The sequence below is a fragment of the Drosophila gunungcola genome (genome assembly GCF_025200985.1).
Source record: "Drosophila gunungcola strain Sukarami chromosome 2R unlocalized genomic scaffold, Dgunungcola_SK_2 000006F, whole genome shotgun sequence".
Lineage (NCBI taxonomy): Eukaryota > Metazoa > Arthropoda > Insecta > Diptera > Drosophilidae > Drosophila > Drosophila gunungcola.
In genome coordinates this window covers 2,757,228-2,781,248 of record NW_026453168.1, presented here as the reverse complement: position 1 = coordinate 2,781,248, position 24,021 = coordinate 2,757,228, and the positions used below count along the sequence as shown (strand labels likewise).

The 24,021-nt window shown below is 39.5% G+C and overlaps 1 protein-coding gene across 5 annotated transcripts in view; it reads right to left on the bottom strand.

The window, feature by feature from the left end:
- LOC128254633 (uncharacterized) overlaps positions 1-24,021 on the bottom strand; it is a 40,496-nt gene that overhangs the window by 10,970 nt on the left and 5,505 nt on the right. For 2 of the 5 annotated variants that reach the window (XM_052983815.1, XM_052983817.1), the window contains exons 2-4: positions 19,571-20,231; positions 6,652-6,850; positions 3,154-3,222 (exon numbers count right to left, since the gene is read on the bottom strand). In XM_052983815.1, the coding sequence (XP_052839775.1) occupies positions 3,154-3,222; positions 6,652-6,850; positions 19,571-19,605 (303 nt within the window). In that variant the 5' untranslated portion in view covers positions 19,606-20,231. Of the gene's footprint in view, positions 1-3,153; positions 3,223-6,651; positions 6,851-19,570; positions 20,232-24,021 lie in introns of those variants that run through there. The other 3 variants (XM_052983816.1, XM_052983819.1, XM_052983821.1) reach the window with 2 other exon arrangements.

Here is a 24,021-nt window from a genome sequence, read left to right as displayed (position 1 = left end):
TTTAGTCATCTGCCTCTTTCATTTGTTTGCCAGCATTTCGTACAACAAACACAAATATTTGAGGGGACAAAGGATTAAATGTCGTGTTGCCATGTGCTTTAACTTTACGGACAAGGGCTCAGCTGTTGTAACAAGAAAGAAATTGGTAAAAACGGCAACTGTCAGCAATTTGAGCAGGATGAAGATGGAAGACTTGAAAGCGGAAACCTATAGCTATAGCAACGAAAGTTAGGGGGCTAAAACCCTTTGAAGGACGGCTTTCTTATCAATTAAGAGACCATAATCGCAGGGTTCTTGGCCTGGAAATCAATTACACTAAAGTAAACCCACACTCTCCTTTCCACCGAATAAGAAACAGATGAGAATGATGATGAAAGTGGGTCTGGGAATGAGAATGACGATGATGGGGATAGCATGCCGAATCGGAAGATGGATATTCATTGAATCGTGCCATTTATTGCATGCCACATGGCCAACAGGCTGTCTAAGTCCGCCCCTTAACCCCCATTTCTTCTCTCTTCTGCCAATTTTAGCCTCGGGAGCCGAAAAAGAATTCTGCAACATTCACACTTTTGGTGGCCCGACTTGTCAATGGATTGCCAACTCCCGCTCCTCTTTTCACTTGGAGAAAAATATATCCTTATCAAAATATTTACAAGCATTGGAGTATTAAAATAGTAATATTAATAAACTACCAATGTTTACAGCGAGACAATTGACCAAATAATACACAACAAGTTTAATTTAAAATATTTAACCGTAAAGATTTAATTTGTTAGCGAGGTTAAGATAGAGGCTCGAGTATTAACTCCCTGTTGAATTAATATTTGTTGAGCTTATAGCTATCGTTTCGGTATTTTCTTTTTATATAAAAATGTTTAAAAATAGCATTTTTATATTCTGTAATTATTAAATGACATGTTAGATCTATTTTTTTCAGTGCATTCTTCTCCCACTTCCGTTGAGCCACTGATATGCCAATAACAATAAAGTACACATACAGCCGCATTGTGGGGGAGCGACTTTGACTAAGTGAAATCGAAGGACAGTGGCAAAGCCAAAGGCAAAAGCAAACGCCAAACCAAAAGCAAAAGCAACGAAAAACGCAAAGGCAGCTGAGGGAGCAGCGAGCATAGTTAATCGTTATTTACAGACAGATAAAGTGCAGAAATATTGCCAAAGGAGCTGGAAGTTGGGACAGTGGCAACGGTAGCTCATGTATCCACTCCGCCCACTTCCTCCACTCCTTCCAAAACTCCTTGTGGTGCAAAAATAAAAAAAAAAACAGCATCCGCATATGCCCATGCACTGGAAAAAAATTATCTGCATTTTGAATATTTCTAAAAAATTCTTTATGACCCCGAAATATGAAACTTTATGTTAATTATATTATTTTTGGCTAATAAATTACTAGAAGCTTATCAAAAATTCTTATTAAATATATATTTTTAATAGGTAAATATATATTGTTGATCTGTACAACATACGTTTTAAATGAGCATGATATGAATATATTTATGTTTTAATTTAACATTTTAATAAAAAAATAATAAAATCGGTATAGCTAAAATCCAGTAGAAAAAGGTTCTAACTTTTAAATGCGTTTAGATAAAAATATTATATAACTTAAGGTCTCTTTTTTTCCGAGTGCCGTAATCGGATTCCCATGCATGGACCACGCTCACAGCCTGGCGAGATGATAAGGCGAAGAATGGGAAGTCGGGGGCAACTGCCACTGCCACACTCGTAAATTCTGCTGCGAGCTGGGCCTCCTGCCAAAAGCATAGAAAAACAGGCAATGGCCAGAACGAGAACGGGCCAAAACAGAGCAGAAAGCACTTTTCCACTTTTCCTCTCGACGCGTTTTGTCTCCGCCGCTTCCTGTGAAAATCAGGAACAGCAGGCGGCGGGTGGCCATTTGGCTGCGGAAATCATTGGCCAAAAAATGGGTGTGGGCGTAAAATGGATGCCGCACGCTGCTCCTTTTCACACCATAAACTCCAAACAGTTAACTCGTTTTCGGGGCTCTGGCTCGTTCTACGTTTTTTTTTTTGTTATCAAATTCAATTACCTAAATCCGGAAATGCGTATGCCAAGCCGAGCTCCTTCCGCCGGAAAGTTCCGGCCATTAAACTTTCTTTCGGCCCGACAAGGGGCATCCTCCGGCCATTGTGATGACAGTTTAGATTGTGATTTGCTATTGAGAGGGCTTTGATCGAGTAGACCGAAGGTAATAAACAGCGGAATTTCCTATGCCCAGTTTTTCTAAGACGTATTTTATGAGAGTTTATGTTGGCCAATTTGCATGAAAGTTTTCGCAAACTACTAGAAAGCTTGAGTATGCATTATTAGCTATATTTGCATTGAGTTCATTAGCTAGAAGGCTCTCATAAATATAGACTTTAAATCATCTATGATAAAATGATAAATCAATTTATTTTATAAGTATGAAAAAACTTATTGAGCATTGCAAACAACTTTCAATACTTTCTTAATTTCTTACAGAAATATAATACATACAAGTAGATTTATTAGATTAATTGAAAAGGATATATTAAGAGCTCAGAACACGATACTTTTAATCCAACTAACTTTCATTTATTAATAAAACCTTTTATTTTACGTAATTGAGAAAATAAGCTCTGTAATTCAAGTCTCTTTAAGTCGATGTTACTGTTTTGTCCCAAATATGTTGAACTTGATATGGGCGTTCAGAATAGTCCTATATTTATGGGACATTTTGCCTTTTACTTCTCCAGTCGGATAATTTGATGTTGGTACATATGCATGTAATTTAAGCTTGTAACTTTTAATTGCCCACCCAGGCGACCTTGTTGGCCAGCAAGACCGCATAAACCGCACAGAGCGCAAACGACTGAACACGATTAATGACCCCCATGTCCATCTGAACCCCGCCCAAAGACCCACTCCCGAAACAAAATCTCTCACACGCTGACCGCACAGGAAATTAAAATGCTTTGGGAACGGGCCGAAATCCCAACTCCGGCGACATCAAATTCAAAGTTCATTTCGAGAGCAATGTCCGGGCTGGGTAATAACGTCTCAACATCGCAGGGGGCAGGAGATGGAAATGGAAATGGACATGGATATGTGGATGCGAATGGATAGATACATTTCCGTAGGAGTACTCACTTTCTGGAACTGCTCCTGCAAACGCAGCAGAGCGCCTTCAACTTCAATCATCCGCTTCTCCAACACATCCTGCAAGAACAACAAAACAGAAAAACCAAAAACTCAGGAAGCAGCGCAAGAAGGCTAAATGCTACGGCTAAATTCCCAAAAACGAAAAGTTAAAGCTAGCTGAATATGTGCATGGGTGTTTTTCTTCAATTTTCCGTGTATATGTGGCCAGTGAACCAATGAAGTTTGTGAGTGTGAATGTGAATGGGGTTTGTGTTTGTGTTTGTAAGCGATTTCAGTGCTGCCCAGAAGCTTTACTTTCTAATTAAAAAGATGTAATTGCTTAAGCTTACGTTTTTTTTTAAATATACATTTTTGTATCAAAAATATTTATAATTTTGTATTGTTTTTTTAGAATACTGTATTATATAGAGAAACCATATCATTAGTAACCCACATCATTAATAAATATAGTCTTTCCTGCTGTGTTGTTTAAACCTAAGACCTGTTTATTGCCTAAAGTTAGTAACATTTCAGTGTAAGCCCACAATTTCTTTATAGTTTGAGTCAGACATTAGAACTTGACCCTGAGAACTTCCACTAATTTCCAAACTTTTAAGTTTAATAAAGAGGTAATTTTTTACTATATTCTAGCTATTATTTCAAGTGACAGCACTGTTGGCGGCAAAGTGAGAAAAATAATTATAGCAGCTCGAAAAAAAAAGAAAAGCAATTGAAATTAATTTACGATCTTGTCACCGCAACGAAAACAGAAAACAGATTCGAGGTGTAAAAAGCAAATCATTGAACTCTTTTGGGCACAATCCCGATTTTCGAAGCGAATGCAACATTGCATTCGGACCAAAAAACACAATAAGCTTTCGACTTAATCCGCACGCGATGAGGAGAAGGTCTGGGGCAGGTGCAAGAGTGGGCCAAAGTGGGCTGAAGTGGGTTCGGGGGGTGGTGAGTGGGCAGGTTGCAGGTGTGCATGGCCAATAATTCACCGAGAGCAAGGCTGACATGCCACAGAGGAACCGTGGCACAAAAACTGAAGTTTTTGGGTCTAAATCGAAAAGGAAAAGCTCCGAAGAGATCAGCTACTTAGTGAACTATATACCGATATATATAGGTATATACTTACAAAAGGAGTCAAAGAGAAGGGGGAGGGGGCGTGGGCAGGAAATGGAAATGGCAATGGCAATTTCAAAGTTTTCCCCTGCCTAAAAATGGCCAGGCGGCAATGGTTTTTGGCTCCAACAGACAACAAAAATCACAGAAACAAAACAACTAATGTGACGCCGCCGCTCGTAAAACACCAGTTTGCTTTTTTCGATTTTTTTTTTTCTGCTTTCTGTTTTGTTAAACACTTAATATTAGTTGTGGAAGTTGTAAAAATAATTTTTATAGCTTGAGGAAAATGGGTTGTGTGTTGTCTTTCGAAGCATGGTTTTTGTTTTCAACTCGGCCTTTTTTGCGCAATAGATAAATTGATTTTTGTTGTTCTGCCGTAACGAGAGAGAATTTATAAAGATTACGATCCAAGCATGATTATGAATGGCCAAAAGAGTTGGCCAACTAAGCGAGAATGAATGCCATGATTTGTGGCAGGAAATTATCCAGTCTCGAGGTGGAGCAGCCAGTCTTACACAGAGAAAAATGAATGTAACAATTTTGAAGATTTTAACCGTTTTTAGTTTAAGTATTATAGCTAAACTGTAGGTATAAATTAATTTCAAAATACATGTTTACTCATTCTAAAAAATAGTAAATACCTTAGGGACTTGGCCTGACTTTTGAAATAACTTTTTAATAAAAAAGATTTAAAAGTATGAATTAAAAAAAAACATTTTAAGCAGAAATGTATTTTAATTGTTCGTCTTAAACCATTAAATTAAATGTCTTAGGAAGTCAAGTCGCATATTTCTTCATATAAGAACACAGTTACTCTTCTCTTTTTATCGATTTGTGGAAAGTATTTGCTTCTCCACTTCGAGACTTTTTTCTGTGTAAACAAATAAGCAGAAGTAGGTACACACATATCCATATGCTAATGCATGCAATGAAATGGAGACGGCGACAACAATGCCAGCCCATAGACTTCTATTCCAGCTGGCGAAACTGTGCGCATGTGCAGCAGAATCGGAGAATCGGGGAATCTGAGCCAGAAGCTGAGGCGGGATCCGGGGTAAGAAGTCTGAACAAACACAGCAAATAAATAGCTGGCAGTTCGTTGAACCCTCCTCAATCACTCGTCGCCAGAGCAAAACTGCACAGTTGCAACTGCAGCAGCAGCAGCAGCAGCAGCAGCAACAGCAACAGCAACAGCACGGCAGCAACTTATGGGGAGAGAACGTGACTGGGTTCTGATGACAGCCATGGATGCAGTGCATCAGGTCCATTGTGTGTGCACAAATAATCGAGATGCCATTTGGCAAATTTGCCGCGAGTGGGTGTCTGTCTGTCCTCCAGCCGACGGATGGCGGATGGAGGATTGAGGATGGAGCTTGGTAATCGAAACACGCAGCCTCTGGAGCGGATTCGTGGGTTCAATTAGCAGGAGCCGTGACTTCTCCAGTGGATTCTGGGAAGCATTACCGCGTCAACTGCCATTTACATGGAGCAGTTACCACGTTCCAGCTGGCCCGGCTCATTTGCAGCCGCTTATGGACCATCCATCCATCCATCCATCCATGCAACCGATGGATGCGGCCTGTAACTACCATAAATCAACTCCAGCTGCTGCGCATGCGCCATACTTAGTGCTATTAAAACGTCACGGAAGTCGGAACGTGAGCAGCAGCGAGAATTCGAATTCGAATGCGAATGCGAATGCGAATGCCATGGAGCGGGCATATGGGAGCACCATACGATCCATGGGAAACGCTGGCCAGCTAGTGTTTGTCGGCATTTATACGCGATCAATTAGACTGGAATTGTTGGAAAATTGGGGAGAAATTGGTGGATTAATGCAGCGGCAGACGATTCAACGTTGGCGTGACCCGCGTCCCGAGATTCGCATGTCAAGAGGGCATTTGGCCCCAGACCAGCCCCAGACCCAGTCCCAGCGCCATGAGAAGTCCTTCATCAATCTGTGGAACGCCGCTGCGATGTGTCTCAAATGGCACGTTAACGAGTTCAAGTGGCTCAAACTGAAAAGCCGAGTTCAAAGGTGTTTGCCTCGCCGAGAGTCTCGCTTGCATTTGCATGCCGCACTTTGGGAAAATTCTCCACACGCCAACAATGGAAAGCGAGCTGCTCATTTTTTGCTTTCCCCCTTTCCGTTGGTAGAAAATGGGTTAACCACTCACAAACACCACAGGCGAAGGTTAGTTGATGAAGGGGCAGTAATAGCTGTATGCGGGGGACTATGATTTGATTCGAGCTGATTGTCTGTAATTGGATGGGTCTACGTCTATCCCAAAAGCGCTACGTGCCTTTATGTCGATACCAAAAGCTGGGAGTTACCAAATACCAAGCCTGGGGTTAATTATGGCAACAAAAACTCACCTTATCACAGCCGCCGGATCCGGTAATCGAGCCTCCATGTCGCTCCAGGGAGAGTGTTCCCGCTTCCGATTCCAAGGGCGTCCTTGCCTGATGAACCAACTGAATCCTGCCCTGGGAGATCTGTATATAATTCGGCGGTGGCGGCATTAAGTCAAGCACATCGTCCTTGTCATCCTCATCGCAATCCTTCTCGTTTTGCCTGAAATATACAAAAAAAAATAAGTAAAAAAGATCAGTTTGCTTTCGGCCTTGGTTCTTAATTTCAACTACGGCCAACAGTTTCCCAACCAATTTTTTCGGTAATTGTTCACTTCGCTGGAATACAAAGTGGTTTCCATATCGCCATTGCATAGTCGGCATATTTTTTAGATTGCCCCATAAAGAAGTGTCAAAATATTTCCTATTGCTCACGTCGCTTATCGGCAAATTCCGAAAAAATTAAACAGGCGGCCAAGCCGTTGCACAATGCAAAAATATATACCACATCAAGTATAGTAAATATAGGCTAAGAGAAACTATGCAGAGGCAGCTCATAAAATGATCTCAGCACATAGTTGCACTAAGCAATACACCAAGAAAAATGAATGCTTAGTACAATAAACACTATTACGAAGTACATACAAATTTAAGTTTTTGGTATAAAATATTCAATATAATTTTAATCTTTCTATAGTTAAAATTATCTGGGATTTTTCAATTAAATTAATTAAAATTGATTTGTATACATTTTGGTACTTCTTTTCTGGCAATTTCTGATATAATTGTGTAAATCTAAAATTTTTTTCAAAAAACTTTAAGTAGCTGGTTAAAAATATATTTCTTTCTTAGTCCATGTTTACTGCACAACTTCAATTGATGGGGGTTACCACCTTGCGGCGATTTTTGACACGACCCAAATAGACTGCGACAGAGATATCAATTGTGTTTGTGCCTTTGAGTGTGCAAAGTGCATGGGATCACCTGCTGTTTGGGGGCCTAAGGGGATTGGGATATATGTACCCGTACCCGTAACCGTACATGCATAAGTACTCGTATCGTCAGCATCCCAGTGCTAACAACGAAAAGTCGCTCGTTATTTCCAATTGAATTTGCAGCTAAGTGCAAATAATTCGATAAAATTGCCACTCGGAGGCATTCGAGTGGGCAAACACTGGCCAAAAAGTAGTGAGTAGAAAAAAACGAAATCACCATGAGGCCAAAATGCTTTTGGCTTGCCAGCATTGTCTACGTTCACATCTAAGCCAGCTTCTGCCCCACTGCCCCTCTCACCCTTTTGGCTTTTAGCTCTTAGCCCGGTCCAGCTGCAATCCAGTTTTACACACTCTAACTATCGAGTTGCCGACTTCAGACTGCCGGCCAACTGCCGACTGCAGTTGAATAAATGGCCACAAAAAAGAGCTGCAAACAATCTTACAAGCTAATCGCACAAAATGTTTCGTTTCGTGTTTGACGTTGACACCGGACAAGTGGGCAGTGGCCAGTACCGATGCATATATATATGCCTATGCCTATGCCTATGCCTATGCCTATATATCGGTCTCCCAGCATATCGGTGTCCATATCGCGCGTATCGTTTTTCCAGCTCCAGCTTCAGCCCCAGCCGAGTATTCTGCTGCCCACGTGCCCCATAGAATTTCCATTCGTCTTTGATTTATAGGCATCGAATAAAGCAATCAAAATCAATTTAACTGTTATCAAGCTGGCCATTGGCAGTCGGTAATTAAGTGAGACGCGAAGTATCGCATCGCGTGCAAGTGCGTCAGCCATCCTCTGTTCCATCATCCGCAGACTCCCAGCCATCATCATCATCATCATCATCATCATCTTTATCATCCTGCGTTAGATGCAAACCTAATTAGAGAGACGCGAGAGTCAAAAGGCCAGCTAATGACATTACAGGGCTTTAATTAACGCAGACCCGCAATTACCGCTGCCCGATTGCCCGATTCCATCCCATCATCCTATCATCCCATCAAGCCATCACCCGATCAATTGACAGTGAAATAGTGCCTAAGGCGGCAAGGTGCAGAGTGCAAACGTTGCACTTTAGGCGGACCAATTTAGCACTGACTCATCCAGCTTATGTGTGCACAACATGGACTGTGGAAAACCGTGTCCAAAAACTAAAAATAACAAAAGCTAAAAATATCTTTCAAATAAAAGCAAAATAAATCTTTTGGATAAAGAATACGTTGTTAATCATAAGTTACCTCTTAACTTTAGACCTGAAAAGCTTTTTTGTTATAAAGACAATTATAACTGGGCCATAAATCATACATTTAGTCTAAAAACATACTGTTTGACATACTATATAAAGACCATTATTATTTATATGGGTAATTTTGTAATCTATTATTTATTTATCATAATAAGCATTAAAAAGTGTAAGTATTTTTTATAGCAATTTTTAAAGCAATTATTTTTTTGTCTTACTCACTAGTTTTATTTCCCTTACTTTTATTTGTTAAAATTTTGCCTAAAAAAACATTTTTTTTTATTTTTGTAATCTCTTAGACTCAAGAACATTAGGTAAAAATATTAATATTTATGTTATTTTTTTTCAATTTATTTTATGATATTTATCAAAATAATGGAATGTATTTATTTATTAAAATAAGCACAGACATTTATTTTGTTTAAATAAATAAAATCAAAGCAAGAATTATATTTATTTTTTTCTTCAGTGCACATATACAGAAGCCATAAGTTACGCACAAGTTTAGCTTGAATTTGCATTTCTATCGAAGCGCTTAAGTTCGAATATACGGATGATGGCTCCAGGGGGGGAATTGTTCCAGTATAACTATAGCTATAGCTTTGGCGATTCCCTATCCATCGGTCATTTGGTTAAGCCCCCAGTCCCCAGTCCCCAGTACCCCGTGCCTCTTGTTCTTTTTCTGGCTTTGTGGCAACATTCGTTCACTGATTATGCGTTTTATGCGACGACCATAAATTTCCGCTGTCGCTGGTCTCGTCTGCTTCCTTTTCTCCCATTTCTCCCTTCTCTACCCTATATATAGTGTATATCCCCTGCTCCCCAAACTCCGTCTCATCCGCCGTCCAGCGCTTATCACTGGCCATTGCAGTTGGCATAAAAATAAATATTGCACAAATGCGTATAAAAAGTAAATAAAATAAAGCAAGTAGCCGTCGCGGGGGGACTTCGTTTTATACGACCTACAAATAAGCCGCATAAGGCGCTTACTACCGCACTTCTCGTTCCGTTCGCGTTCTCGTTCCCGGGGAACTGGAGATGGACGGAATCTCGTGCCGTCTTTTAAGAGCGATTTCGAGGGGCATAATTATGCGGACACTGTAATTGACGTCTGCTCACGCCGATAAGCCAAGAGGCATAATTGTGGTCTCCGAATACAGAGATAAGAACTTACGAGCTTAAGCGGATTCCTTGGTGATGAGTGACCCACTGAGTGGTCATTTTTGCTGAACGCTTTCCAAATACTTATCCACTCAGGAAATAAATGAGATTTTCTTTGGTTTAATATATAAATGATATGGATTTGTAAGTAATTCATAAAGAAAGAAGACGTTTTTTATTTCAAAAACTTTGCATTTAATTTGTTTATGTTAGGTATCGAAACATAGGTTTAAAAGTAGAGTCCATAAAATAATCACCATTTTGATAAGGTCTTATAAAATGCTTTAAAACAGCAAACGCATCACCAGAGGTTTTCATATATACTATTAAATAGTTTCAATGATGTTAAAATAGGTAAAAAAGTTGCTCATGCTTATTATACGAATCATGAACCCATTTAGTTGATCATTTTCCTCTGCCTACTGACGGCTGCTAAACGCTCAATTTGCATTAAACACACCGAATTATTAAACAGCAACTGTAAAGTGCATGTGGGAATATTTGCACACATGCTGTTATGAATTTTCCAACAAGTGTGTGTGTGTGTGTGTGTGTATGCTGACAATGAGGTCGCCAGAGCAAATAATTTACAGTACTCTGCAGTAATTGCCATAATTTTCGACTGCCATTCGAACCAGGCTTCTCCCCCCAAACTCCACGTTCGAATTCACCGCCGCCCCCATTTCTGTCATGAATATTGAAAATCGAAGTTAAAGTTGAACCGCCCAACTGTCCAGCTGTCCGAGTGTCCGAATGTCCAACTGCCAGAGCTTTGCGCTCTGCTTGTGGGTGCCCACTGACATGAGCGTGGGCTGAAAAAAAGAAACTATAACTGAAACAGAAACTGAAACAGAAAAAAACACTGGCCACACGCAGATGAAGTTGCAGCCTCCTCCAAGCGGGGGCTCCCATACAGTCAAGCTTCTATGGGGCGAACAATGATTTAACGCTCTTTAACTTTGATTAACGAGTATGAACCTTGTCTTGATAAATTCAAATCTTCTGTGATTAAAATAAAAAATTCAATTAAGTAAAAATAAAAAATCAGTCTAAAGCATTTTTTATAAACGATTTTAAAGGCATATGGGTGTAACTTTATTAAAAAAAAAAACACTAAAAACTTCACTAACTTTTTTTCTATTTTTCCCAAAAAGCCTAAAGTTTAAACGAAAACTTCAAAACTATGTAAAAAAGTTTTCAGACATTATGAGCGTATATTTAAGTACAACATATACAATTTTTTGAAGTGACTAGCACTTGTAATTAATCAGTTTTAGAACTTTAACTCAGACCAAAGTTTTAAAGTGCCACACACTCGATACTTTCTACTTATGGAACTTGATCTGTAGCAGCTATCTCATCTTATAGAATAGTGCTATCTTGCAACTCTATAGTGAGCTACTGTCTGCTGGAGCAGTGCATTTTCCGTTTGTTGAATTGCATAATTTATGGGCCTGAAGATCGATTTTAATCGTTGGTTGCTGTTGTATCTCACGGCCTTATATGGCAAGTAGTTGCTAAAAACCAATGTGCCCGGGGGGCGTGTTTGTTCTGTATGCCTTCACCGTTACATACAGGCACTTAGGCGTACATATGTTCTTGTGTTAATTTATTCATGTGCTGGCGAGCGGGCTAAGCTTCCGTTATAAATCCGCGCTTAGTGCACTCCATGCTCCGCTGCACATCGGGCACTGCATCTTGCTCCCACTCAGCGCCCCTCTCACTCTCGCAGCCTGTGTTTGTTTTTTGTTTGTTGGCCAAAGGGCCCTCGCCTCCTCGCATGTAACCCATTTCGCAGAGTTGAAACAAATCCAACAGTGTAGCCCAAATAGGCGTGTCACTCTGTCCCTCTTGTCTGCATGGTTTACTCTAGAATGAGGTCTTAATTCGAGGGTGTCACTATAGCTATGTTCACGTCAGATCTAGCCAAGCTCTTTCTCACCTAAAAACTAAGGATTTTAGGTGATCCAACTATTATTACTTATTTTCCTTCTTTTGGGCTAAATACAAACGAATTTTAATGTTTAAATGAAGTTGTTATTAGTTAAATATTAATCAATAATCAAGTAATGGAATTAGTTTGGGTTTTCAACATACATTCTAATACATTCTATTTGTTCAAAATTAATCTTAGCAACTAAAGTACAATCTATTACTTGGTTAAAACATTTTTATATCCTACATACATTTCTTTTGCTATTAAAGCTACAAAATCTTCAAATTAAGTGTCGCCATCACTATCACCATTCTCCTTCGTGAGAATGTGTATTTTGTCAGTTGAAAAAGTATGGCACAAAGTGTTAGGCAAAGTCAAACAAGAGGGCAAAAGTGGATGCATCTGCATCTGTGCGTTTGCACAAGGCTTTGGGCCCCGCTAAGTAGTTATGCCATTGTTTCCCAGCGCTGCTCCAAAACTGCGTGGGCGTGATGAGAAATGCGAGTAGTTGGCTTTGCCGTTGCCTCTAGCTCTCATTTCAACACCCTTTTCCCGAGCTGACAATGCGTTGATGTTATCGATACGCTGATGACCCACATATAGAAGGTAAATCCCCTCCCTGGCTCTTTTTGATCACCAACTGATAGTGAGCCCACACTGGAAATTTGCATAATTTGACGACAAGTCGACTCGGAGATTTATTATACACGCTTCATATGAGCGCAACCGAATATGGTTAAAAAGCGAGCTGGCGATAAGCATCATATAATTGTGCCAAACAGGAAATTACGACGACATAATTGAGTGCCATGTTGCCGAATCGAAATGAGATCGCAGTAAAGTCCTAATCCCTCTTGTAGTATGAGTATCCAATCCCTCACAATGGATCGTACAGACATTGGCAACTCGAAATACAAGTCAATGGGAAGGAGGCGCCAAAAGCCAAAAGCCACAGCCATATCCACATCTGCTGGTCTGTGTAAATATTTATGCAAATATAAACAAGGGCCGAATGGCTGCCATGTAAATACTACTGCCAAATGCAATAGATTAAAGCCATCCCGAGACGGCGTGTGTCACGTTTCATTCCGGGAACCAAGGAGCAGCCAACACGAAACGGAAGTCAAGTGGACACTTACTGCTTACCTGGCCAAACACCTGGGACCTCCGCTGATTGACAGGCGCGAGCCGATGGTGGCCATCGCATTTGCATTTTGACAAACACTTGGAGAACCGAACAGTTTTGCAATTCGGTTAAATCGGCTTAATGTTAAACATTTTTAAAGCCTATAATGTCTATAAAGTACTCCTAAAATAAAGAGAATATATTTTTTTATTGTGACTTGTACCCATTTGCATTTAAAATTCACAAGCAAATCTTTATATATTATATTTATTTTGTTGGTATAAAATTGTATAAGCCAACATTAACCTTTCTGCATTATAATAATTACAAGTTGTAAATAATGCCTATTGTTTTCCATGTACTCGAAAAAGTTTTGGCATTGCCTTAATGCTTGAATTTAACTAAAAACTTAAATATTGTTACCAATTTCCAATTTAAATTTTACATTTACTTCAAGTAATTAATATACAATTTCATAAACCTTCCTGAATTATTCACTCATTAATCCATAAGCTTCTTGACTTGATTATAAAATACATATATATTTTCCGCAGTGCGTCGGCTCCCTGTCTCCAAAAGGAAGCCGACAAGGTGCAGCCGTCGGTTTAGAAAGTTATTTGCATGCCACGCTTTAACCGAAGCCGCTCCTCAACTCTCGGTTGTTTTGCATGCAGATTTTTGATTGGCACTTGGCCAAGCGGAAGCGATCGGTATCGCTCTCACTTCAAGGACAATGGCATGTTAATTAGAGGAGCCCCAGCCGAGTGACGGTCTCGCCGATATTTTGCCCAATTGTTTGCCATCGCTCCACGCACCCTAATGACCCATAAACACTGGCTCAATAGGCCATATCCGCTGTCGTTGGCCAGATAACGCACCTTGGTCTGGGGCACCTGTCGCCCCCTTTTTGGCCTCTTTTGGCCAACAAACACATCTATAACGAATGCCGGGCCAGGCCAGGCCGGGCCATAAACTCACATACCCACATATAAATTCTATTTATCAACAAACATTTTCGCTGGCCCAACACAACAACAATGGCACCTAGTTGTGTGCGCTGGGCGGTTGTAAAACGCAGGTCGTGTCGGGTGGATTGGGGTGGGGTCGGTCGGGGTTCATTTCGGGTGCCCCACCCACCGACCAAACCCAGAAACTTGCTTGCGTTTAAAGCAAACGTTAAGGGCAAACTTTTAATTAGAAAGCAAGTACGGTCAGCTGGAAAATGGCTGGGGAGCAGTGGCAAATACTGAAACTATGCACGGGAATATTTCATTAAATGTATACACATGTACACATGTACACACAAGTACACAAAAAGCAATGAAAAAAGAAAACAATTTTATAAGAAAAAAAATATATAATTAATTAAGAAGAAATTAACTCAAGAAAAGAAAAACCATAACGGACAGGTTAGGTCTTCAAAATGATAAACAAAGTTAACAATTAATATTTTATACCTCACAAAAAGTTTATTCAGCTAAATTGGTTTCTTGGAAACGTAAATGAACTTCAAATTTAACTTTAATTAAGGCATATGTTTGGAAATCCAACATCTAACATTTACTAACAAGTTTTTAACCTTAACCTTTCTTCTATTCAACACAAAATTAATTATTTATTTGTAGAGTTTTTAATTAGAAAGTATCTAACATTTTATTTACTTTATTTATTTATCTAACTAGCTTCCTATATATATCTAACATTATTCTTATGTGCCAGCATTAAAACCTAGCTTAAGTTTGGTTTTATATGAGACATAGTCTAATCGCACAATCGCTGCTTTTACACAAGTCTCTGTTAAGCATTTTCTTCAGTGCATGCGTGTTCGCCTGGTGGCACTGACTTTTCCGAGCCGGCGAACTCTGCATGTCAAAGCCCAATAACGGAATTGAACGCACAATAGTTGGCAATCAGCCGAGCTGAAATAGGGTAGGTTAGGGTCATTCCACGCATCAGGGAACGGCTTCAGGCGGAGAAGCAGCCCCAGTTTCAGATTCAGTTCCAGCTGCAGCTCCCAGTACCGATCCCCATTACCATCCCTCCATCACGCTCCCGATTCCCAGATGATAAATCGCAGGCTGACATCGCCTTGTGCATCTGCATGTGTCAGCCGCTCATTAAAAAGGTATTCATCATTATGGCGACCGCCGCTGCAGTTGTCGCACCCAAAGTGAAAACGCCGCCAAGACTGGATGCGAGAATTGGATCTGTCGCTATGTCTTTTGCGGCGGCGTGTTTGCTGTCAAAATCCATTCCAGCGAGAAGTGCTGTGGGGTATCCCTCAGATGTTTTTATTAATTTCACTGGGGTGAGGTACAACGACTTCAAGCCCCGGCTAAAATGATCGATGTTAATGAAGAGTATTTGTTAGGGATTTTCACAACTTGGATCAGTTTTACACACTTCGCACTGTAAATAGTTTTACTTGTTCAAGGGCAAAGATTGTAATCCCAAGTAATGATCGTACTAATCGATGTTTAAGATTACGGTACATGGTAAAAGGTTAAAAGTATAATTCAAAGTCAAAGTAATCAAAGATTGTAATCCCAAATATTGATTGTTTTAATAGATGTTATTGATTATGTCAGAGGATGCAATACATCGCGGTATAGGTAAAAGGTTAACATAATACTTCAAAGTCAAATTCACCACCTAAACGTTTAGAGTTGCTACTTTGTTTTGATTTATACCAAAATATAGATGCCAAGGTGGCGAATTAATGGTATAAATACAAAACAAGCTTATTGCGCAAAACGTGTTGTTATGCAAATTAACTCTAGTAAACGTTTACTGCTTAGATTTAGTATAATCCCAAAACGACAGTAATTGCTATAAATAAACGAAGTGGCGATCTTTTTGAAAGAAAGCTAAGCTAGTTTATATTGGTTTCTTTTAGGCATAGAGTATCTAATTCTTTTTTGGCATCTAGAAGTTTGAGTTACATAAGTTACCCTAACAAGTTACCTATTATAGGGTGAGAGCATCTCAGTTTCGTTGCGAACTTCGACATATGCTACATATATCGAGGTGCAATTGTCATTTTCTTGCTTTCTTCTCTCATTTCAGTTTTGTTATTGTGAAATTGTTCAATAATTTTTCTTTTTCTTGGCCTGTCCCAGTCGTCATCTGTGGCCCCTTTCCGAGATGAGATGCGTTATGCGATATGTGCGCCACTTTGGCTTATGATGGAATTGACACTTCAGTTTCTGTGACACACGAAGTGCGGGACGGCCGGCCATCAAAAACAGACCCGGGGCACTGATACATAAGTGTAATTCCCCAACCCATCCAGGCAGAAATATATAGATGCCAGATAGTGGAGGCAGACGCACTTGAAATGCATAAAATGCCATTTTTCTTTTGTGTGTGCAATGAATGCTTTTGCCTCTTTGGTGGTGGGTGCTTTTTCTTCGAGTGGAAGGGGGGGTGGATTTTTACGGCCAAGTGGAGTTTGGAGATGCGTTTGTTAGTGCTAATGGCGCATTTATGGGCACAGGGTTGGATTTGAAATAGCTTAGAGTGTGGTCTATCTGTCGATCAATTTGTCCTCTTTGTCACTTGGCAAAATAAACTCAAACCCCAATTGACACACACGCACACACGAACTGTAGTTCGGTAACAGCTGAACAAACCCGTGTGTAAATTGTTTTATCATTACAAAAAGTTTCAGTTTAGATTTCCGCTAATTGCCCAAGAGCAGCCCTGAAGTGTGCCTTGGTTTAATTTTCATTTTATGCGTTTTCTTTTGTGTGTGTGTAATCTAAGCTGGAAAACGGTGGGGGGTACTTATAGCCTACATAACTGTAAGTTCCCACTGGCTCACGCCTTGTTGCACCACATTTCCTTTAACCCATAAAAACGAGGCACATGCGCAGCGTCGAGATGTAAGAGATACATCTGATATTGTAGCGGGCAAAAGCCGGAAAACAATGGGAACAGGGCGAAATGGGTTTGAAATTGAGAATGAATGAAGAAACTGCCGGCGGATATATCGTTGTTCTTATTATTGTTGCTGGCGTTACTGTTGTGGGTCGTATGTTGTTCCCGTATCAATCATAATTAGGAAGTCTGTGGCTGTAAGTTTTAAGAAACACTAATGTTGCCCCATCGCGCAGGCAAGCTCACACACATAAATCCCAATGACTTTACTTTTTACGTTCGTGAGAATTCATCATAGTTGTATCTTAGACTTACACAGAGGAAAACTTTTTGTTTTTAATTTGAAAACAAAACAAAATTACGAAAATTACCAGGGTAGATTTGGTTTAATTTTTAAGTGATCAAAGAGAACATGGTCAAACCACTTTAAAATCAAGGAATTAATCTTGTTTTAATCAAAATTGTAATGTTCCTACTCACAGAATTTATAATGATTGTTTTGCTGATTTAAATTCTTTTTTTTTTAAATGGGTTTTTTATTTCTCCGAGTGTTCTTTCTGCAGTTGCACTTGCCTTCATCCGAGTTTTGGAGCCCACATCCCAGCACATCAAATGTTTAGTGCTTAATAAAGTGTGTTATGTCTTTTGTGTAATTATTTTTAGCTTTAGTCGCGCTTGATTGCCATGTTAGGAAAGAGGAAAAATGGAAGGAGGGAAAGGCCTCACAGGCGTTTCTAAGCGAACAATTTCGTGTGTGTGGGCCCCGAAACACAAAGATCTTAAAGGTTTTCGGGGCAAACTCCGAAAATACAGCCCCTTCCCCCCAATTTATACATACATCTTATACCCATAGTATGTATGTTAATGCGAGAGTTCCACCTACAAGGTGCTTTGGGCTTTTGGGTTTCTATTTGCACAGGTGTTTTTAGCACCTGGGTTCATGGGTGCCTGATGTGTTTGGGGCATTAGTTATCATCATCTTACGCCCCCAGGGGGCGTGTCACCGGTAAGTGCTAAAAGGGATTCGACTGCACTTTTCTGTAATAATTAGCACATCACATCATGACTTGTAAATAAAGGCCACCAGTGATGAGCGAGGTTCTACGTGTGACCACCTTTAGCTGCTCTACATAAGTGGGTCTTTTAATTCAAGTGACTATACGGAAAAGTTATTTTAAATTTGTTGAATGCATTTTATAATTTGTTTAATTTTGAGATTATTTGGGTAGCCAGCCTATGAAATTAAATGATTCAAAAACCTAATTTTAATATGATGTAATTATAAGAAATGAAAACGTAGAATATATAGCCAGTCTATGCCGTACTTAATTAGGCCGATCTAATGTAATTTCGTTATTTAGGGTATTAAGTTTGGCTATTAGTTTCTGGCATCTCTCTATTATTTAGTTAAGTTTACTCCAAACAATTCTTTTACAGAGATAAATGACCCTTTTTCAGCCTGAAAACTTTGCCGTTTTGTTGATGATTTTCCATTATCTATGCAAAAATTTCGATAGTTTGGCGGAAACTTTCATTTGTTTTCTCGTCCCGATTGCTTTTCCCACGAAAATCATTTGGCAGATGGCTTTTTGATTGCTCCGACTGCTAATTTTTGCAGAGGTAATGGCCCGCGAGGCAAACTCGAAATTCGAATCACACTGGAGCATAATTCAATTTTCGCTTATGGCCAAACGAAACCGGTCGACGATGCCAGCCAACAGCAATCAGCTAATAATAAAGATTTTAAACTAATTGGCTCATTTAACGCAAAAAAAATCATTATAATAATGATGACGATGACTGATGACTACTTGCCCGATAAGTCGCAAAATCACGGCCTTCGGAAAACGAAGAGGGAGTGTATTGTAAGTCGCCAGAAATTAATTATACAAAAGCAAGTTTTTCCATTGCAACGTTCCTTTTTTTTGTGTGTTTATGTGTGTGCGTTACTCTCCCATTTTTGTCAGCGATTTTGCAAATTGAAAAGCTTCCCCCCTCACGACTTCGCCCCTCGACCAATGACCTTTATCGCGAAAGTCATTAACGAGGGAATTGGGGCATGGCAAAGGAAGTAGTCGAAGTCGAAGGAAGACAGAGGCCAAGAAGGGACAGCATTGATAAAGTAAAAGGAAACACATAAAAGCTGCTGGACATAATCGTCTCCCGGGGCGAAGATACAGAGAAAAAAAATGAGTACCCTAAATCAAGCGAATTAACTTAAACTTAGTCCGAGGGAAAATGTAATAATTCTAAAATATATTAATGTGTTGCACCAAGTGTATTACTTTACAAACATTTAATTTATGTCTTTGATATCCCTTTTCTATATATTTCTTTTTCAGTTAAAAATTTCTTATTATTAATTTATTCAAAATCCTTTTTAATAAAAAATAAATTAAAAACCTTTTATGATTTGAAATTCTTAAGTTTACAAAAAATGCACATATAAACTGTTTTTACGTTTCTACTTATGTTTACAGAACCTGGACTTTAGTTCAGTGTTTCCCGATTAATTATTTGTTTTACTTTCAGTGCCTTAATTAGCTGGAGAAAATTCTTTATAACATTTTTGCAGTGTGCGGGAGTTCTACTGGTGACTTACTTGCGTGCCAGGCGCTTCCTTATTCCGGCGAACATTTTGGGTTCTCCTTTCGCTGCTCGCCTTTATCCGCTTTTATGTCCGTACTAATGTTGTATTGTAAATTAAATTGCCGATTTCCGAGGGGTTTCACGGCTCCAACCCAAAACGCTATCTTTCTCACACTCCCGGCAAAAAGGGCAACAGAATACGGCGACACTTAAAATTAATTAAAAAAACAGGAAAAAAGCGCAAACGCAATTGTCGCGTAGCTTCACTTTATGTACTTGTACTTGTTGTTTGTCTGCTTGTTTTTGTTCATTTGGCGAGTTGTTACTGGTGTTTTTGTTGCTGTGATTGGCAGCTTTTGGACGCCTCATTGCAAGAGGCGAACAAACAAACAAACCAGCTAACAAATAAATAGAAAAAACAGAAACCGAAATGAAAATCAATTAGCCAAAGTAGGCAGCTGCAACTGTTTGTCGGAGATTTATTTCTATATGCGAACGGATTGTAGATGGTGCAATCCGTAATTCGTAATTCGTATTTCGTCGGAATCAATAATCCTCAGCTGCGATCGCGATCGAGCATTTCCCAACGCACAAACACTTTCAATTTTCATTCACTTCGCTCCACGTTGACAATATCGTCGGGTTTTTTTGGTTTTCTTTTCGTTTTTGGGGAGCTGAAACGAGGCAAGGAGAAATTCACACATTATTTTCAAATTTATTTTCCCTTCATTTATATCAACAAGCATCAAAATACGAGGGGCGAGTTTTCGGGAGGGCCGCATAAGCGATTTATATAATTGACGTGTCGAGTGACAAATTCGTAGCATTTGCTTCCAACAAGTCGCGTCGAATCGGATTTTAGGGTCCGGCTTACGAGAAGTTACAGCATCAGCAGAAATGTCGTAATTCTTCCCAGCAAAAATATTTGTGATTTACTACACTTATTTGAAACGCGACTTAGTTCAAAAAATTACATTAAAATGGGCGTTGTGTGAAGCCATTTAAAGACAAATAATGCTAACAGGGTCACGTTTTTATTTCATGTCGGTTCAATAATGTAAGTAAAATTGATCCATCCATGTGCTATTAACATTCATCACTTTTTAATTGAATATAATCGAAGCACATACATTAAATATGTTTTTAAAATTTTAAAAGGAATATAAGCCGTTATTAAATACATTTTTTTTCATAAGAAAGACTGTTAAAAAAGGTTTTATTTTCATCACAACTTTTGAATATTGTGGTTTAAAAATGTTTGTGGAACCTATAGATAATTGCAATGTATTGCAAGTGAGTATTTTTCCTTATACATTTTGAAACTTAAATTCCACAATTCAAATTCCATTTGTGGCTGTGCAAATACATATTTGTATATACCTGTACAAATTAATGATTTTTAATGAACACAGAAGGTTTTGTGCTGGCAAACTTTTAATGATGTTTGGGGCCTAACGAGATTTGCAATTAAATGCCGTGAAAACTTCCTTAAGCCATTTGGCTCGAAAACAACTGTTACTGTGTGAAGGCATTTAGTGGTCCAACCCGCAGAAGTGAAGATTTATGGTCTGTGAATGTGATGGAAGCGAGGGAAATTTGCAGAAGAGGAGTCTACTGGCGGAGGAGAATGGCATTGGGAATGGGAATGGGAATGTCTGGCATTTCGGATGGTAACCGACTGATAAGAAGGCCATGCGATCTCCGCCGGAACAGAACGGAGAACATCAATCATGGCCTCAATCTGTGTGTGACCCCCATCCATCCTTTTTGGCCAGAACGGATGCAGATGTAATTATGGCCCTGTGCCCTCTGTTCTTTTGGGCCCCTTTCGGTGCTAATGGCGTATTCGGTTACAGTTTCGGCCGTGCACTTGGCTCACATACGAGTTTCGAGCACGGAGGCGGCAACAGATGGAGCTGCTGATGCACTTACCCAACCATGACAAAGAACATGTTTTTTTCTGTGTGTTTTCAGTGTTTTTCTCCGTTTTTCCTACCAACTTGCCAGCGAGAGCGTGAAAAAAGCAAAACGCACCAACTTGGAGCTTCTCACGCACGCGGAGGCATTTGTATTGTATCTGTATCTGAGACTGTGCATCTGTGAGCGGCGTACTGTATCTATTGGAGATTGCAACACGTACTTGCCGTGCATATTTCCCCTGTTCCTGTTTCCACACAGAGAGAAATTGCAAGCTGATTTGGTCATGGGTTCAGGTGATTGATTATTTCTTTCATGCCGTGAAAACAAAGCGTACATTTATATCACATTTATATGTTTGATATTGAAACATTTTGATAAGATAAAGATTATTTTATTGTACACTTGTATCTGTATTACAAATCGTCTAGACATCAAAAAACGGGACAACCATATTGGTTTTATTTTTTAATTAAAGGGGCAAGAAGGAGTCATTAAGGTAAAATTTAAGAAGAGTTCTCATGATATTACGTATGACTTAATTTAAAATAAGTGTATCTGTGTGGTCAAACTGAACATATTCATACAAATTTGGTGGTGTCTTATTACAATAGAATCGTGCATGACTGACATAAAAATTCTGATGATTTGTAAACTTTTTGCCATTACTTGAACTGAAATTAGTATATTTTTTTCTGTGCCGCCCTTGTTATGCTTCATGTTCCGCAATTGGATGAGCCGCTATTTTGGGTCGTTCCCCCTTTTTTACGCTTTTCCCTCTTATCCCGCTTTCCCGGTTTCCCATTTTCCCCTGAATGAACAACGGAAACCTGCCGCATACGATACGCCTCAGCGAGCGTGCAATTACCACCGCAAAACAGTGCTTCTGGATCCAAATCCATTCTCCACCGACAAGCAACCACCATCTAAATATCAAAAGTTTCTCAAACTCAAAAATAGTGCAATCTCGCCGGCAAGTGGAACTCTTCTGATTTATGGCCCATTGTATCCGACAGATACAAAACGCTTTTACCAACACTCGAGGCCTACAAGTGGCTGCCGGTGCAGTTTCTCCCGCTCCTCCTGCCCTCGTTTACTGATTACTTTGCACTCTTCGGCAAGTGAAATCCAAGACTCAACGCCCACAGATTGAACAACAAAGAGTTGCTCACATTTCGAGGGGGGGTTTTCGGTGCAGAAGTGCAGGGGAGTGGGAGTGTCACCCACATGCCACCATCTCGAGATTAGAGAACAATCCCCGCTCAACTGGCTAAGGAATTCGCCAGCTCGCTTTTGTTGACCCAAAGCTAAAGCAATGAAGATGATTTCTTAATAGAATTAATTTGATATGGTCTGAGAAAAGTAATAGTTTAATGCCTGAACTGGAAAAACAGCTTACATTTTATATACAAAAATAAAATGATTCTACTAAAGAAACATATAATTATGATTAAATCATATTGACAACGAAATTAATTTTTAAATAAGTTTATATGCTATAATAACTTATAAAATCTATGTTTCATTAAAAACCTTGTAAGCCGTTAGTATAACAAAGTTTTTATTTTAATTTTTTTAATTAATAAACAACACAAAGTTTGTTACACAAAAAGCATTTTGATTTCAAATTAAATTAATTTCAAATGTATTGAAACTTAATAATACTATCAGTATAAAATTTGTAACGTCAACGTATTTCTATGCATAACAGAAAAAAATTTGTTACAAGAACAATACAAATCAAATAAGCACTTTTAAAAGTCTCACTAAATATTGTCAAAACCGAAATAAAAAGCCTTGTACGACAAGAAAAATACACAGTTCTTGCCCAATTTAGTTGAGATTTTTTGTGTGCGAGGCCAAATCTTTTCCACTGGCAGATGAAAAACGAGGCAAGAAAACTGCGACGAGCAAATGTGCAAAATAAAAATTTCATAACGTGAAATTAGCGCACATAACTCGAATGCAAATGCAATTTGGGCACGTCGCGGCAGGGGCGACGGTTGGTAAAATGCGAGGGGGATGCCTGCAAGGGGGGTGGCGGGTGGTGGGCTGCTGGGCAGGGGGTTTTGGGGGAGGGGCAGCTTCACCAACTGATGCCGTTGATGACGAGTCGCTGATGGGGATGGCTGGCTGAGTTCGGTTCGAGTTGCTTGGCTGCCCATAAACGAAGCAGCAGCTGCATCGCAAAAACTCCTTTTTCCTCCCTGTTTGCCCCCCTTTTGAAAATATCTTGAGCAACGGGATTTATAATTAAACATAAGCCCAGTGGATCCGCAGACTCAGCGACTCGCCAAAGGCACGCATAAGTCCATTTATGCCAATAAGCGAAAGATGGCAAATAAAAAGAAATAACAAGAGTCTCCTTTCTGTTTTTTTCTCCTTTTTTTTTGCTGACAGCGAATGTGTCGCCAAGTTGGCTACCTCACTGCCCCGCGAAAAACGTATCGAGAAATGAGAGCGCAAAATAAACAAATCATAAATCTGTGAAAAATATGTTTTATGGCTATGTACATGTCCGCGACCACCCAAAATATGCCTGCTCTG